Genomic DNA, 17770 nt, shown 5'->3' on the forward strand with positions numbered 1-17770 from the left:
CCCCCCCCCCCCGTGCCTGGCCGTCCAAGGCCACCAGCTGGCGCCATCCAGCCTAGCCTGAGGCGAGCCAGCCAGTCCCGGCCCAAAAGGGCGGGCCCCTCCCCTCATACCACAAACAATGAGAGTAGGGCGCTTTGACCTTGGCAGACCACCGAAACGTCCGTCACAGCAAGTGGTGCAATCGCTACGCCAGTGTACGTGCATAGCGAAAAGGTCACCTCGACCAGGTGAACATCGCGGAGGTCACGAGCAGCCCGTTCGCCCACGACTGACACTGCGGCCCTGGTATCAGCTTGAAACATGTTCGGTGCCCTGATCATCTCGACCTCCACTCTCATTGGTCTCATCACCTTCGGACCAATTGAAAACAGGTTCAACATCGGCAGCATCTCCTACTCCGGGTCGCCGGGATCGCTATGCCCAGGCTGCAAGACTCAACCCGGGGCGTAAAAGTGTACGCCATGCACAAAACACCGTACCGGCAGTAGGTCTCGACCCGGGACGTAGGGGTCGCTTCGCACACCGCCATTCATGACCGTTATGATGGGCAATGACCCTCGGCACACACACTGTAGACGTCCCTGAGTGTTCAGACCGCCGTCCGACTGACGGCGTTGCAACGCTCGGTCACGACCCGCACCAAAGACTGTGCGTGCGGCTGTGCGCGCTTGATACATCGCGCTGACCTCCGGATCATCTGCCGCGCACTGACCATCGAGGCTCCGGACATCTCTCAGAGCTTGTGCGACAGCCGACGCCGCGTCTGAGCTGAACTTAATGTCCTCGTCCTTTAGCCGTGGCATTGCAGAAACCATTCCCGAGGCTTGCAAAGCAGAAATAAAACGAACTCCGAGTGCGGCCGTCGTTCACTCGACGCGACTCGCAGGCGACGGCGAGACGTCTGGCTGCAGGACTCGACCCGCACCGAAGACTGTGCGTGCGGCCGCGCGAAACTCGTGATGCGCTCCCCTGGGCTCCTCGCCAGGTGGTCGAACTCGAACCGTGCGAGCTGCGCTGATTCTCCCGGCGCTCCGCGCGCACTGCAATCCAATTGCTCCGGCAATGACTCCAAGTCAATACTGATGAGAACCAGGCACTCTGCACACGTCGATCCGAAACAGACTCGTCGCCAAACTGTAATGTCGTGGTAGAGGTGCGAACAGGCAGACACGAGCCAGGGGAGAGCACAAACCTGCTTTATTGCCACGAGCGAGAGTGTGGGCGTCGGATGCCCGTAACTCCGCTTTATTACGAACTCGATGCACTCTACAGGCACACGACCCACAAGACACGACTAATGACAGTACATGCCGCTTCTGACGCTACTGGTACTACAAGTACCCAGTGGGCGAGTCGTGACATATGAAGCCCTAACCACGTGACCACCACCAACCGTGACTCGGGCAACGCCCATACAGTACAGGGGCATGCATGTAAGCACCATCGAAGAAGGCCAAACACCCACTGGACGTGCACCTTCTCACCTGAGGCAGCAGGTTGAGAAAATGGGGGACAGATAGGCAGAAGTGAACCAATTATTACTTAAACCCCGCTACCGCTTCGCATGAGTGGGGTAATGAAGAAAGAACTGTATGTTGAACCATTTTCAGAAGCTGCAGTCTAACACACATCATTTAAATAAAGATGGCTCCTGACCTTTTTGTGACTCTTACATTCGGCTCTCACGTGATGTCGACTCAATGGGAAGGTTTTACATCGATTTTGCTTGAGAACAGCCTGAACACATGAACCACCATCTCATTTGTGCTCTCACTCACCTCGGAGCTGTCTAGTCTGGGTTCGATTCCAGACCGACCTAAATACTGTCTGATTGGTGCTTCAGAAAATGGGGCATTACATCACAAAGTGCGGTATCCTCTGGATGGACGTTAAGCTTAACGTCCTGTCTGCTGGGGTTGGCTGGTGAACGTTAAAGATCCCACAGTGATTTTCGTGAAGAGTTGGCGAGTTACTAACAGCACCCTGAACAAATAATAAATCACTGCCCATCATCGGCGAAGTCGCACCTTGGTGTTGATGCTTCGAGCTGGCGAGCTGCAAACCAACTCCCAGTCAACAATACATAATCACTCACGACAACTCGTGCTGGAATGCTGTGATGCTAGAGTAATCTATATATGATAACAATAATAATAATGTAACGGTCCCATCCCCACCAGATAAGTTCGGCGAATTGCAAAGCGACCACGAAAGCCGGTTGTCCACGGAACTTCCTTTCGGTTCCCATGTCCAGAGTCATGTTCCCGTAGAGATTGAAGTTCCCGGTATGAGCAAGTATCGTGCAGGTTGGCAGTCACGTAAAACATGTTATATTTGGCTGAGCGAACCAAGTCACAGGACCATGATCTCACGAAATGCGACAATTCGCTACATCAATCGGATCCTCTCTTAGCTGCCAAATGCCACCGTTGTGATTTGAGCAGGAAGAGTCAAGAGACCAATCGGTTTTTATACATGTATTAAAAGAAATGGCACATACTGTATTTAGAAGCAAACACAATTCCCATTACACACACACACACACACACACACACACACACACACACACACACACACACACACACACACACACACACACACACACACACACACACACACACACACACACACACACACACACACACACACACACACACACACACACACACACACACACACACACACTCCTGCCCTCGGAATGATTGCATATTCACATGCAACTTAACAATCTGACATAGGACCTGCAATTCTCCAACCAAAAGGTAAAGACAGTTGCAGCAAACAAAAGTCGGACCCCTCTAACCTGGAGTGATGACTGGGAAGCCGGCGCATCCCTCTGGACAGTTGTATGATCTAGCGCCCACGGCTCCTGAAAGGTGTAGCACTTCACCCACAGCTGTGGTAACTGGGCCCGAGCGCTCTGATCTTTAGTCTTTTGATACTCTTTGGTATCGATGCTCTGGCACCAGTCACCAACAGTCATGAGGTCCACGCGATGACACTCCAGGACACAGATTTTGGCTGCTCCCTGCTCGTCTCCTTCGTCCACACCAGTATGTTCCGTACAGGACAACCTGGCGCGATATCCATGCTGCAGGATGTCCATGGTCCCATCACTAAAGCACCGCAGAACCCCAATCGAGCACCACCACAGGGAGAAGGTGATGATCAGCCAGAGACAACCAAGCAGAGCGACGTAGACCATAGAGCGTCCAACTCAGGTGATGACGAACGAACAGGCGTAGAGTCCGATGAAAGAAACAGGCAAAGCCGACAGATGATAGACAAGACCAACCCAAGTCCAACGAGTCCAAAAGAGACGGACGCATTATTCGGCCTTTTATCCCCAACGACCAAGCATGAACTCTGCCCATTTTCTCTTCTTCACCTCGATAATTGCATACAGGCTCAATCTTATTGGCGAGTGGCACAATAGATGCATGTCGTTGCCAGACCCCACCATTAGTGGCTGCGCGACAAGTTCCTTTACCTCAATTGGTTCTGGGCTGTAAGTGCGTGTGTCCCGTTTCTGATCCACGCTGATCTACAGTGCTCTCCACGCAGCAGATTTGAACCATTTTCAAGAGAGAGAGGAAGAAAGAAAGACTGACTCAGAAAAGAGACATGATGGTGGGGAAAGTCCATCTATCAAATGCATATGCAATGCACATCTATCCACATGTATGACAACGCGGTTAACTCAACAGATACTTAAGGAATAACTATTGTTACACTATAGATGCATTACTTAACTCTTAAGATCCAGAACTGCAACAATACACTTGTTTGTCCATCCGTCTGTCTATGTGTAACATTCTGTTCCACCCATTGGTTGGACAGCTTGCCTGACTCCACTCACCATTTCAACGTGATGAAAAATCATATGGCCGCCATGTTGGCGCTCACCACGATGCGAAGCCAAAGGCATCTTCGTAGGTTTCATATTCACAATCGCCATGCCCTCCCTACAAGTTTTCCCTTCTGTGTAAAACGACCAAAGCGACAGATGAAAGGATGTCGATAGGCATCATGGGCCTTGTGAAGATAGGCCTCAGTGATCGAGGCAGCGATCTGTTGCCTTGTACACCACCCAAATAACTATGTGGCATTCTCTCGAGCAGAACTTAATTCCCATGCTCTTATAAAGGTCTTTGTCCGAGGTCATTATTTACTTTTAACGAGGTGTGTGTATGTATCAGGAAGAAGATAATTGTTTTGGGGCCATTTATTGGCACAATTAACCTGCTCATGGTCACATATCTTTTCTGCATATCTCACAGGGTTGTGAGTTTTGTGAGATTGTGTGTCTCGGGGACAGGCAACCGTAATGAGCCTTGACGTGCAGAGCTGTCTCAATCGCGGTTTCTGTGAAGTTGGTGATGGAGATAGAGAAGGGGAAAGTGTTAAATATTCTGCTCTTTAGATGTGTCAATACCCGTTTGCTTTTATTCATGGGGGGGGGGTGAGGAGGGGAAGACAGAATTGGGGTTGTGATGGGGGTGGGGAGGGGATTAAAGATGGGACAGAGTTGGGAGGTTGAGGACTTTTGGTTGGGGGAGGTGGGGTTGAGTTGTGGGGAGGGTGGTTTGAAGGCTTAAAGTGGGGATGGGATGAACACCTTGGGGTAGGAAGGCAGAGTATGAAAACTTGGGGCTTGTGAGGGAGGAGTTGAGGCCTTGAAGTCGCATTTAACATTGTCCGGATGCTCCACAGGTCCCTGCTAATCCATACTAATAAAATAGCCTGTGTATGTGTGTTTGCCAGCACCATAGTTCCATGAAGATGACAGCTTGAAGCTTTGTATGCATATTAAGGGGACCCTCAGGGTGAGCACCTGGGTATGATTTTTAAAATCTGGTTTGGTAATTTCTGCATAACAGTCGAATAAAATCGACCCATTTTGTGACCTCTTTCACTTTCATTTGACATCCTCATTGAGACTTACAGATAGACATGCTATATGTTTGTGAAGTACAACATGCTCTTTTGATTAAACCTGTCAGTGAAGCAAACGGTTCTTATATGTTAGTGTGCTGTATCACGTGATTGGGTTTTCGTATATCATGACTCGCCCGCTTAGGGTGGCAGGAATGTACATCAGGACGCGCAATAAAGCGGAGTTGCTGCTAACACTCTTGCTTCCCATGTTCCACTGCACCTCGGACACCACAGTTGGCTGACGAGGATGGTTGATCGACGAGTCACGGCGCACGGACAGGTGCCCGTTTTCGTCGGAGACGACTTCGAATTGTTTTCAGAACAATTGGGATGCTATTTCCACGCGAATGATGTGGTCGACGAGAGCAAACAGAAGTCGATCTTGCTCGCCTCGCTATCGATGGAACATTATCGACTACTGAGTGATTTGGTGGCGCCGGACAAGTCCCGTGATGACGGGCTGTCGTTTCAGGACATTGTGCAGAAGATGAAAGCACACATGGTGCTGGAGAAGTCATGACAGCTGGCTTGATACCAGTTCGATCGCCTCTCGAATGGTGCGGAGGAACGCGTCGCTGATTTCGTGGCGCGAGTGAAACATTCTTCCGTGGCCTGAAAGTTCACGGCGGAGGAGCGTCCAGCTCGGCTCGGAGATCGTTTTATCGCTGGTTTACAAGATGCGAAGATGGTTTCGGCGGTTCTACGGCTGAAGGGTGAAGCCATTACATTTGACTCGGCGTCGGCACTGCTACAGCTGTCGAGCAGACTCACGGAGATGTTCGGGCCATCACAGGCCACAGCATGCCGGATGACCCGGAGGCCCACGCGGGGTCGCGAGCGCCCCGAGACGCACGCACGACCTTCAGTGCGGGCCGGACGTCGCCGCACGAGCGACGAGGTGACCTCGTGGATGTGTTTGGGATGCGGAGGTCGACACCTGCGCCGTGTGTGCCCGTATAAAGGCACCTTGTGTTTACATTGTCACAAGGTGGGTCATCTGAAGCGTGTGTGTCGTGGGGCATCGGCCACCGTGAAGGTTATGGACGGCGATGTGCAAGGTGACCTCGGCGACCCGGGCGGAACCGGCAGCCGTTGTTGAGCCTGTTTTCAATTGGCCCTGCGGCGGCGCGCCCGATGACAGTGGAAATCGAAGTGAACAAAACGCCGATCACGTTTCAGGTTGATACGGGAGCGGCTGTGTCGATCATAGGCGAACAGACCACGCGTAGACTCAACGGCCTGAAGCTTATCAGGTCAAACCTCACGCTGTTCACGTACACCCGCGAGAAGATAACGCCAGTCGGGATGGCAGATGTGTCTGTGCGGTACCAAGGCCAGGTCGCCGCGCTTCCGTTGTACGTCGTACGGGGGAGGGGACCATCTCTCCTCGGCCGAGACTGGCTGTCCTGCATCAGGCTAGACTGGGCCGCTGTTCACCTTGTGCAACCCGTGTCGAGCCGATGGGAGGATCAGTTAGAGAAGATTCTTCAAAGACATCAAGGTTTGTTTTGCGACGACCTTGGGAAACTCAAGGGTGTGCAGGCAAAGCTCTTCCTAAAGGAGCGGGTGGTTCCTCGTTTTTTTTAAACCACAACCAGTGCCGTATGCCCTGCGGGACAAGGTCAAGGGTGAACTGGATAGGCTGGAGGCCTGTGAAGTGATCGAACGGGTGTCGTACTCAGATTGGGCCACCCCGGTCGTCACGGTGCTGAAACAGAATGGAGACGTCCGATTGTGCGGGGACTTCAAGTCCACGGTTAACCCGGGGCTCAGCGTGGAGCAATATCCACTGCCGTCAATCGATGAAATATATGCACGATTGGCGGGGAGTCGATACTTCACGAAGCTAGACCTGCGTGATGCATATTTTCACCTGGCGATGGATCCCGGGAGTAGCGAGCTTTTGACAATCAACACGTGTCAAGGGCTCTATCGATATACCCGACTCTGTTTTGGGATTGCTTCGGCCCCAGCCTTGTGGCAGAAAGCCATGGATCAGGTTTGCATTGGCCTGCCCGCTCAGACCGACCTGGACGATGTGCTCATTGCGGGGGGAACGGCAGGGGCGAGCACCTTGCGAACATTGCCCAAGTGCTGACAAAGCTAGAAGCGTGTGGCCTGCGCTTGAACAGGGACAAGTGCGCGTTCTTCAAGCAGCGCTTGGAACACCTCGGGCACATCATCACGCCGGAGGGGCTGTTGAAAGGCCCTCAGAAGGTGGAGGCGATTCAGCACATGCCACCGCCTCGCGACAAGACGCAGCTGCGCTCGTTCATTGGTATGGCCCAGTATTACCAAAGGTTCATGCGCGGGCTCAGCTCACAGCTTGCGCCGTTAACGCGGTTGCTCAGGAAGGACGAGCGCTGGGCCTGGGGGCCTGCACACCAGGCGTCATTCGACCGCGTCAAGCGACTGCTCACAGAGGATACGGTCCTCGTGCACTACGAGCCTGCACGTCCGCTCTTATTGGCATGCGACAGCTCTGCATATGGCATCGGGGCAGTGCTCTCCCACAGGATGGACGATGGTTCCGAGCGGCCTGTTTGTTTTGCATCCCGGACCCTGTCCGCAGCAGAGCGGGAATATGCCCAGATCGAGCGCGTGGCTCTCAGCCTCGTCTGGGGTGTGCGGAGGTTTCATCAATACCTGCTGGGGCGGCATTTCACTTTGCAGACGGATCACAAACTGCTTCAATTCATCCTGAGACCCGAACACGGGGTACCAGTGGTAGGGGCCACGCGAATACAGCGGTTGTGACTGTTTCTTGCAGCTTACAATTACGATATTCAGTTCTGAAGCACCGAGAAACATGCTAACTGCGATGGGCTCTCACGCTTGCCGTGCGTGGGGGGTCCAGCTGCGTCTGAGTCGGCCGACCGGGTCGATGTGTTCGCGCTGGGCCAGGTCCAAAGGAGGCCGATCACGGCCAAACAGGTCGCGGTGGAATTGGCTCGTGATCCAGTGCTCGCCCGTGTCGTCCAGGCAATTTATACGGGGAATTGGAGTGATCTACCTTCGACACCGGCATTTCAGCCTTTCGCGTCACGCGCCTCAGAGCTGTCGTTGGTCCAATGGTGCCTTATGTGGGGAATGAGGGCGGTGATTCCGCCGAAGTTCAGGCAGCGGTGTTTGGAAGAACTGCATGTCAGTCACCTTGGCGTCATGAAGACCAAGAGTCTTGCTCGTAGCCTGTTGTGGTGGCCGGGGTTGGACAAAGACATTGAGCAGTTGGTTAAGCGTTGCACCACGTGTCAAACAGATGCTGATAACCCGCGTCGAGCCTCGGGACTATGGCTTTTTGTGGTCCATGTGGATTTTGCGGGGCCGGTTTATGGCAAAATGTTTTTGATTGTGATCGATGCATTCTCTAAGTGGCCGGAGGTTGTAGTATTGCAGCATACATCAGCAAACATTACAGTAGAGAAACTGCGGACGATCTTTGCGAATAAAGGATTACCTGAGATCCTGGTCTCTGATAACGGTCCGCAGTTCATCGCAGGTGTATTTGATGAGTTTATGCGTCAAAATGGTATTCGACATCTAAGGTCCGCACCATATCATCCTGCGACAAATGGGAAGGCTGAGTCGTTTGTTAAGATGTTGAAACGGGCTTTGCGCAGGGGGGGGGGGTGTTGCACCTGTGCAGACGGTGGTCGATGTCTTTTTGCTCCAATACAGGAACGCTATTCATCCCGTCACCGGCGATTCTCCTGCCATTCGTCTCTATGGACGGGCATTGCGGTCCAGACTGGATTTGCTGCGACCTGGAGGGTCGGGGAGTGGGGTGGTGTTGCGTCCGACGCTACTGCGCGGTTTTGATGTGGGACAGCGGGTAATGGTGCGCGATTATTTCCACGGTTCCAAATGGGTGCCGGCTCTGGTCTCTGTGGTACTGGGGCCGGCGAATTGCATGGTGCGGATTGATAGTGGGGAGGTGTGGAAGCGGCACGTGGACCAAATGCATGATCGATGTTCAGCATCACCCCCCCCCATGCCGAGCGATGTGGGTCCCCCACCTGTAATGTCGCCGTGGCCAGACGTTGTATCACCAGGGCTGGACGTGCCGACGCCCGCGTGGTGTTCACCTGATTCAGTCCTGCCCGAAGACGTCGGGCAGGCTGGTCGGCCGGGGGCGGTTGTTATTGCGGATGAGGCAAGTCAGGCGAGGGTGTCACCTCGACAGAGCCGGGAGGCGTCTGAGCCTGGGCCGTCTGGCGTCGCTGCCCGCCCGAGGCGGGTCAGGATGCGGCCGCGGTACTTGGAGGATTTTGAGTGTTGATTGGTTTCGGTTGGTCATGTTATGATTGTCCTTTCATCATTTGACTTGTCATTTTATGAGGGGAGGAGTGTGCTGTATCACGTGATTGGGTTTTCGTATATCATGACTCGCTCGCTAGGGGTGGCAGGAATGTACATCAGGACGCGCAATAAAACGGAGTTGCTGCTAACACTCTTGCTTCCCATGTTCCACTGCACCTCGGACACCACAGTTAGTAGTTCCAATAATCCAATGGTTAAAGGATCAAGTCGATGGAACTTGGGTAATGCAAGTTTCCAGAAGTCTCCCATCTCCATATTTTGTCAGACCCTCTCAAGAGCGCATATCAAATGTCCCCTCACGATGAAAATGGAATTTGTTACAGCTAAGGTCCCAGATACTCCAACATTGTTAACTTCTGTGTTACTGGAACTGTTTCAGTTGTGGGTCGTTGCTTTCCAATGCTACTGATGGATTCTTCAACATCTGACATCACTGTGAATGGGAGTTCCACCATCATGACCAACGATGGAGTCGTGAATGCCTCCAGTATTCTTGATGCTTCCAAGTATGTTGTGATGTTACTCCTGACTCAACACTTTTCTCTCTTGTTTATAAGCTGAACATTTGTATGAAGAGTTTGCTTACAACCTTTCATTATCATTTCATGGATCGTTATTTATGTATTTTTTTTGTATACAATGTCGAGACTCGTATAAGAGCTAATGCACAGAACGTACAAGGGGGGGGGGGGGAGAGGGAAGCACAAAACAGTGGGGAACAGAGACAGGAGATCTGTAGAAGGGAGCGGGATGGGGTGGGGTACACAGGGTAAACAAGATGGACACTACAGGGACTTTCAGGAAGGAAAGCAGGGAATTTGAAGGAGGTGGGTTTGGGGTGGATTAACAGGGGTAGAAAAGATTGAGGGTTTGGATGGGGGAAGATAAGAGGTGGGTGGTGGTGAACAGCTGTTTTGAAGACCTGGACGGAAGAGTGGGATTGAAGATAGTATGGAGTTTTTTTCCTGAGGCGGGAAAATAGAGGATTGAAAGAGTGAAGGTGAGCAGTGATTCTTGATTTTGGTAGTTTTACCAGAAGGGAGTTGCTGGCGGACCTTGAGCACCCCACGGAAATATGGGGGGGGGACAGGTCGCAAACAGAGCAGGGGGAGGCGAGACCGGAGAGGAAACGGTGGAAGGCAGAAAGACCACCGACCAGTCTGTGGTGAGAGATAGAGACCCAAAGACTCGGCCTCATCGCGGGAGATACCAATGATCCTGAAGGCCTTGGTTTCCATAGCGTAAAGCCGAGAAAGGTGAGAGGCAGGAGCACCTCCAGCAGTACTCTATCAGGCTCTGGACGAAAGCTTTGTACATGGTGAAGAGCTCAGGTGTGCCAAGGAAGGATGCATTCTTCAACCTCTGACATTGCACAATGGAGGATGCCCAGTCGGCGACTGGCTTTGGAAGCCAGGTTGGAAATATGGCTTTCCCAGGAAAGATCATGGCAGAAAGTGAGACCCAAAATCTTGAATGAATGAAAGGACTTCTTCAAGAGAATTGTTCAGAAAGTAGTTGGGGGGGGGAGGGGGTTCCAGATTGTCTTTTGGAGAGACAGATTGAGAATGTGACAATTGTCAGGATTGAAAGACGTATTCCAAGCGTTTGACCAGCTTGTGATTTTTTATCCAGATCTGTAAAGAGGGAAGAGGCTGCTGACTGCCGATCTGAAGGATGAGAGATGCTTTGGTAGAGGGTGGTTTCATCAGCAGAGATAGAGGATTTATTCGAGGGTCAGAAAGATTGTAAGTGAAGATTAGTAACACTGGTCTGCGTCATTTCAGAGGTCGAGGTTTTCTCAACGGGTTATATGCTTTTTGCATGCTGAATTTAGAAATGTATCTCATTTCGCTCAATCAGGTCAAGGTTTTATGCTATCTCAATTTTAAGAAAAAAAAATCAAAATTTTTGTTTTTTTAATTAGCATTTTTAAAATTCAAAATCAGACTTGCATTGACAGAAAATGTACAAACTATACATATAATGACACACAAGTACACTTAATGTGAAATTCAACATTAAAAAGACGAAGGAAAACGCAGCTGCTGGAGCGACTGGAGTTGGGTGTTGCCAGAAACAACGATTTTTTTTGTATACCTTGTCGAGGCTCGTATGAGAGCTAACACACAAGGCACATCATGGGGAACATGAGACAAGAGAGGAAGGAGTGGGAAGGACAAAACAGTGGGGAACAGAGACATTAGATCTGTGGAAGGGAGAGGGATGGGATGGGGAACATGGGGAATAGAAGATGGACATTACAGGGACTTTCAGGAAGGAAGGCATGGAATTTGAAGGAGGTGGGCTTGGGTGGATTATCGGGGGTAGAAAAGATCGAGGATTTGGATGGGGAATGATAAGAGGTGGTGGAGAACAGCTATTTTGAAGGCCTGGAGGGAAGAATGGGATTGAATAGAGTGAGGGAGTTTATTCCAAAGGTGGGAAAAAAGAGGAATGAAAGAGTGAAGATGAGCAGTGATTCGTGATTTTGGTAGTTTTACCAGAAGGGGGTTGCTGGTGGACCTTGAGCGCCCTGCGGAAATGTGGTGGGGACAAATCACAGAGAGAGCTGGGGGGGGGACGAGGCTGGATAGGAGACGGTAGAAGACAGAAAGACCACCGACCAACATGCGGTGAATGAGTGAGAGGACTCAGTCTCTCAGCCAAAGACTCAGCCTCATTGCGGGAGATGCCAATGATCCGAAATGCCTTGGTTTCTACAGCGTGAAGCCAAGAAAGGTGGGAGGCAGGAGCACCAGCCCAGAGGGGAGAGCAGTACTCCATCAGGCTGCGGGCAAAAGCTTTGTAAGTGGTCAGGAGCTCAGGTGGGCCGAGGAAGGACTTTGCACGATGGAGGATTCCCAGTCGGCGACTGGCTTTGGAGGCGAGGTTTGAAATGTGGCTTTCCCAGGAAAGGTCATGGCACATAGTGAGACCCAGAAGCTTGAAAGAAAGGACTTCTTCCAGAGGATTGTTGAGAAAGTGGATGGGGAGATTGTCTAAACGGTCCTTTCGAAGAGACATAGTGAGAGTGTGAGATTTGTCCGGATTGAAAGACATGTTCCACGTGTTGGACCATTTTGTGATTTCATCCAGATCTGCAGTGAGCGAAGAAGCTGCTGCTTGCCGGTCTGAGGGATGACCGATGGTACGGCAGAGGGGGGATTCATCAGCAAACAGCTATAGAGGATTTTCTAGAGAGTCGGAGAGATCATTGATGAAAACCAAAAAAAGAACAGGGCCCAGAACGCTACCTTGAGGAACTTGAGGAACGCTACCTTGAGGAACGCTACCTTGAGGAACTCTTCCTGGACAGGAAGAGGGGATGAAAGAACTCCATTTAGGGCCACACGGTGACTGTGACAAGAGAGGAAGTCTGCGAGCCATGAGTGGAGATGGCCTGGGATACCATCGGAAGAGAGTTTGGTGAGCAGGGCAGGGTGCCAGGCTGTGTCAAAAGCACGTGATATGTCCAGGGATACGGCTCGGATTTCCTGTCTGGCATTAAGGACTTCCATCCGTTGTTGGGAGAGCAGAAGCAGCATATCTAGGATAGAGTGACCTGGTCTGAAACCAAATTGATGATCAGCAATCAAGCCATTGGAGAAGAGGAAGGATTTGATGTCTGAAGCAATGATGGATTGCATAACCTTGCTGATGATTGGGAGAAGGCTGATTGGTCTGTAGTTGCAGGGATTTGTTTTTGCACCTTTTTTATGCAGGGCAGTGATGTTTGCTGATTTTCAAGCAGATGGCAGATGACCTTGAGCAAATGAGAGGGTGAATAGAACAGAGAGAGGGCGAGCAAGAGCAGAAGAGCATGTTTTTAGGACACGTGGGCTGATGCCCTCTGGACCGGTTGCAGAATCTGAGTTGAGGTTTGACAGCAAGCTCTCCACCTTGTCAGGAGAAAAGACACAGAGTCCAGGGACAGTTGGGTGCGACTGGGTAAGGTGGGTGGAGAAAGTGATGGGTTTTGGACACAAGATTTAGTTGCAAACACCGAGTTTAGGCATTCAGCCTTTTCACGTGCAGTATCAGCAGTGCGGCCATTTGAGGTAAGGGAGAGGATGAGGGGGAACATACACCACAAACAGATTTGATTAGACGCCACCAGGATTTTGAGGAGGGAGAGAGGTTTGAGAGTTCAGACTTGAGATGAGAAAGATGTTGTTTTCTGGCTTTCCTGAGGGTAGATACACACTTGTTCCGAGATTTATGGAAGGAACTGAGATTACCCTCAGTTGGGTTTGCTTTCCATGAGGCAAAGGCAAGTTGTTTCAGGACAACTGCCTCGCTACAACCAAGGGTGGGAGGAAGGGTAGGACAACTGAAGACGAGAGGGGATAAATCTGTGCATGAGGGAGAGCAAGTTTCTTTGAAAGAATTCCCAGGATGAGTTGATGTTGGAGAAAGTAGTGATAGGAGACCAGTCTATAAGTTTGAGGGCTGCTTGGAGATCCTGCCAGTCGGCTTGAGTGAAATGCCAGACTCGACGGCGGTGAGGTGGTTCTCTGATAACAGCCAGAGAGATGTCCACTTTGACAAGGATGTGGTCAGAAGAACCGATTGGAGTGGAGGAAGAGCAGCAGATATTGTCAGGGAAGTTTGTCAAAATCAGATCCAGAAGAGATGGAGTACCATTGGTTGAGATCCAGGTGGGGAAGTTGACCGATTGAGTCAGTCCCAATGAGTCGCAGAAAGATTTTGCTGAGGTGCCATGATAGGTGAAAGAGGTACCCACACCTAGCGAGCTGGCATGATGACAATTGAAGTCGCCACATATGAGGAAGAGAGAGTTTGGATGAGAAGATAGAGGTTGGTCCATGTTTTCGGATAGTGAGGTGTAGATGGAGTCATCACTGTTTGGTGGACAGTACAGAACACATATAAAGATGAGGTTGGAGTGGAGGGGAAGCCGTAGCCAGAAGTATTCCTGGGGGTGTGGGGGAGTGAGGGCAGTGCATGGAGAGTGAGGAATAGATTCTTTGATGAAGTGAGCAACACCTCCACCAGGACGAGGCTCAGGTCTGTCATACCGGAGGAGGGAGTAACCAGGGAGAGATACTTGGGAGTCAGACACGTCTTGGGGGAGGAAAGTTTCTGTTCGGCAGATTATGTCTGGTTTGTCAGTGGCAACCTGTATGGAAAGATTTGAAAGGTTTGAGCGAAGGCCCCGGATATTTGAGGTCCACACTTTTAATGAAGAGGAAGGAGAGGAGGGTTTGGCTGCAGGGGGTGGGGTGGGCAGGGGGAGGATAGGACGAGGGGGGTGGGTAAGGAGGGTTGTTGAAAGAGTGTGGGGGGATTGCAGAATAGCTAGTGGAGGGGGCCGGATGAGGAGGAGAAAAGGCTCTGTCGTACTGGGGGAGATGGGGGACAAGAGAGGGGGAAGAAGGCAGTTGAGGATTTGAGGAGGTGGAGTGAAGAGAAGGAGGTGAGAGGGCAGTGGAAGGAAGCAGCTTTGTGGATGAGAGGGGCGGGGGGGGAACTTTGAGGATGAGTGAGGGGGATGAATGGAGGGAGAAAGGTGAGGGGGAGTTTTTGAGAGAGGTGAGAAGGAGGCTTGGAGTGAGAAAAGTTAGATGGTTGCTTTGAGAGTGAGGGGTGAGAGGGGTGAGTTGGCACTGAAGTTGGGTAAAAACAGAATGGTTGATGGAAAGCGAAGATTCATCGCAAACTGGGGTTTTAAAAAGTTTTAGGTCAGTTATGCGATTAAACACATTTCTTGAGGGATGGAATAAAGGCGAATTCAGAGAATGGAGAGAAGAAACGCTGTTACAGTTGGATTTTTTAGGCAAGGTATGAAGGAAAGGTCGAATTGAGAGAAGTCTGTTTAAATATCAGAAGAGTTGTGCATTATGATACAGTAAAGAGTACCACATGTGTGAGAGAGGAAGATGAAGCATGATAAGAGATAGTTTTTATTTTTATTATTATTAATGTTTGAGAGAGTTTTCAACATATTAGGGCCATATAAGTGTTGTAGAAAAAATCGAGGAAGAAGAAGAGGTGAAGAAGAAGAAGAAGAAGAAGAGAATCGAGAGTCGTGAGTGAGGAAGGAGAAAGATCACGGTTTTTTTTGTTTGTTTTTGATTTAAGATAAGAAATCGAGTGATTAATTGGGAGGTATGGGGGACGTTAAGAAAGTGAGGAAGATATAACTTGAAGGTGATGGGGAGAAAAAACAAATTACGATCGTACCGTTAGGCCTCAAGCCTCAAGTCCAGGGTAGGCCTCAAGCGTTCGGAATGACAAAGTCGACAAAATCTCACAAAATGGCACGATTATTGAAACAAAACCGAACTCGGAACACACAGTAACATGTAAGTGAGAGAATAAACAAGATTTATCTGTTTATCCAGTGAGAGATTTATCTCTATTTTTCTGAAATTGAAATGAAAGTAATTGAGAAAGCACTTTCTTCCACATTAAGTGTACTTGTGTGTCATTATATGTATAGTTTGTACATTTTCTGTCAATGTAAGTCTGATTTTGAATAAAAAAATGCCATTTAAAAAAACAAAAATTTTGATGATTTTTTTCCTTCAAATTGAGAGAAATTAAAAAAAAAACTTGACCTGATTGAGCGAAATTAGATGCATTTCTGAATTCAGCATGCAAAAAACATACGAGAACCGTTGAGAAAACCTAGACCTCTGAAAAAAAAAATTTCAAATGCAGCCCAGATAATAGGACTGGCCCGAAGACCCTGTCTTGGGGCACTCCAGCTTTGACAAGGCGAGGGGATGAGAGGATGCTGTTGGGAGCCACCCGTTGACTATGACAATGTAGGAAGTTGGGAAGCCACGTGTAGAGTTGGCCTTGGATGCCATAGGCAAATAATTTGGAGATCAAGGTGGGATGCTGGACTGTAGCAATTGCTCGATATATGTCTAGACACGAGAGAGACAGCCCTGATTTTCTGTCTGATATTGAGGGCTTCCATCCATTATTGGGAGACCAGAAGTAGCATGTCCATTGTGCAAGGTAGAATTATGTGGTCTGAATCCGAACTGACTGGTCAGAGATTAGGCCATTGGAGAGAAGGAATGATTTGATGTCGACAGTGATGATGGATTCCATGACTTTTCTGATGATTGGAAGTTAGATGATGTCTGGAGTTAAGGGGATCAGTTTTTGCACCTGTTACCTCTGCCACCAAAGGTGAACAGAGGTTATGGTTTCACCCCCTGTCTGTTTGTTTGTCTGTCGGTGAGCAGGATATCTCGATAAGTTATGGACGGATTCAGTCGAAACTTGGTGGACAGGTTGGGTGTTTGACAAGGATGATTTGATTTGATATTGGTGAAGGTCTGGATCCTGATCCTAATCTGGATCTGAGAATTTTTAAAGTGATTCTTCACCATTCAGTGATCAGGCCAAGAACGATATTTTGCATGATATCTCAAAAAGTTATGGATGGATTTGGACAAAATTTGGTGGACAGGTTGGGTGTCTGCCAATGACGAATTGATTCGATTTTGGTGAAGATCTGGATCGAGAAACGATTTTTATTTATTTTTAAAAAGTGATTCTTCATGGATTATGATAAAAACTTGGTGGATCAGTTGGCTCGGTGACAAGAACAAGCTGATTCGATTTTGGTTCAGCTCCGGATGCAGATCCAGCCTATCAGTGGGATCCAAAACATGAACTGTTCAGCCTGGTGGAGGTATGCGCTCTACTCAGTACCGTTCTTGTTTATGTAATGTGATGTTTCCTGATTTCAAAGCAGGTGGAAGAGGACCTGTGCCAAATTATAGGGTGAACACAGCAGGAGGATTATATTAAGATATACACGTCATAGTTTACCTTTACTCTCTTTACAAGTACATTGGGAGACAATGGAAAATTCACTATACAGGAGGATGTGGGATTTTATCCTCAGTTGGGAAAACAAGATAGATATATTGACTCATTGACCCAAAGTACTTTATTCAGTTTCCCTAACATCTTGCTTCATTATTTATTGCAAGGCCATTTTAAATCCTCCTGGAAAAGTAATATGCAATGATGTAGCCAAACAATGCAACCAGATACACCTGTCAGCATTGTCTACATGAGCAAGAAACACTCCATTGCAGGATGTGCTCCAAATGAAAACTTGGAATCTTAGTCTTTTAAAGTTGTTCCTTTGTCCATTATTTCCTGTTCACTCCCTTGTGCAGGGGTCTTGCGGCAGTAATGTACGCACGGACCACCGGTGTGAAGATGGTGGAAGATCTGTCGCATTCCTGGCAATGGATACTCATGTGAGCAATTTTTAGGATATTTCTCTGAAATAAGCTCATGGAGTGGGCCCCGGTGTCCGGCTATCCGTATGTACGTACGAGCGTACGTACGTCCGTTCGTTAACATTTGATTAAAACCTCTTCCCCTCACAAACTACTTAACGGACCAAATTTGGCACGATGCATCAGGACAGCAAGGTCTCATGGGGTTGTGTCCCTTCCGGATCCATCCTCTATAAGAGGCAGAAAATGACAATTTATTGGTGGAGTCAGGCGAA

The 17770-nt window shown here is 49.5% G+C and overlaps 1 protein-coding gene across 1 annotated transcript in view; it reads left to right on the forward strand.

Annotated features, from left to right (window-relative positions):
* The window catches only part of LOC147015117 (choline transporter-like protein 5), a 200938-nt gene that overhangs the window by 41214 nt on the left and 141954 nt on the right, over positions 1 to 17770 (forward strand). The window contains exons 8-9 of the mRNA XM_085849565.1: positions 9638 to 9764; positions 17430 to 17513. Of these exons, the coding sequence (XP_085705691.1) occupies positions 9638 to 9764; positions 17430 to 17513 (211 nt within the window). The remainder of the gene's footprint in view (positions 1 to 9637; positions 9765 to 17429; positions 17514 to 17770) is intronic.

This window comes from Eptatretus burgeri, chromosome 12 (assembly GCF_056783735.1).
Source record: "Eptatretus burgeri isolate ZD-2024b chromosome 12, Ebu_testis_v1, whole genome shotgun sequence".
NCBI classification, from domain to species: domain Eukaryota; kingdom Metazoa; phylum Chordata; class Myxini; order Myxiniformes; family Myxinidae; genus Eptatretus; species Eptatretus burgeri.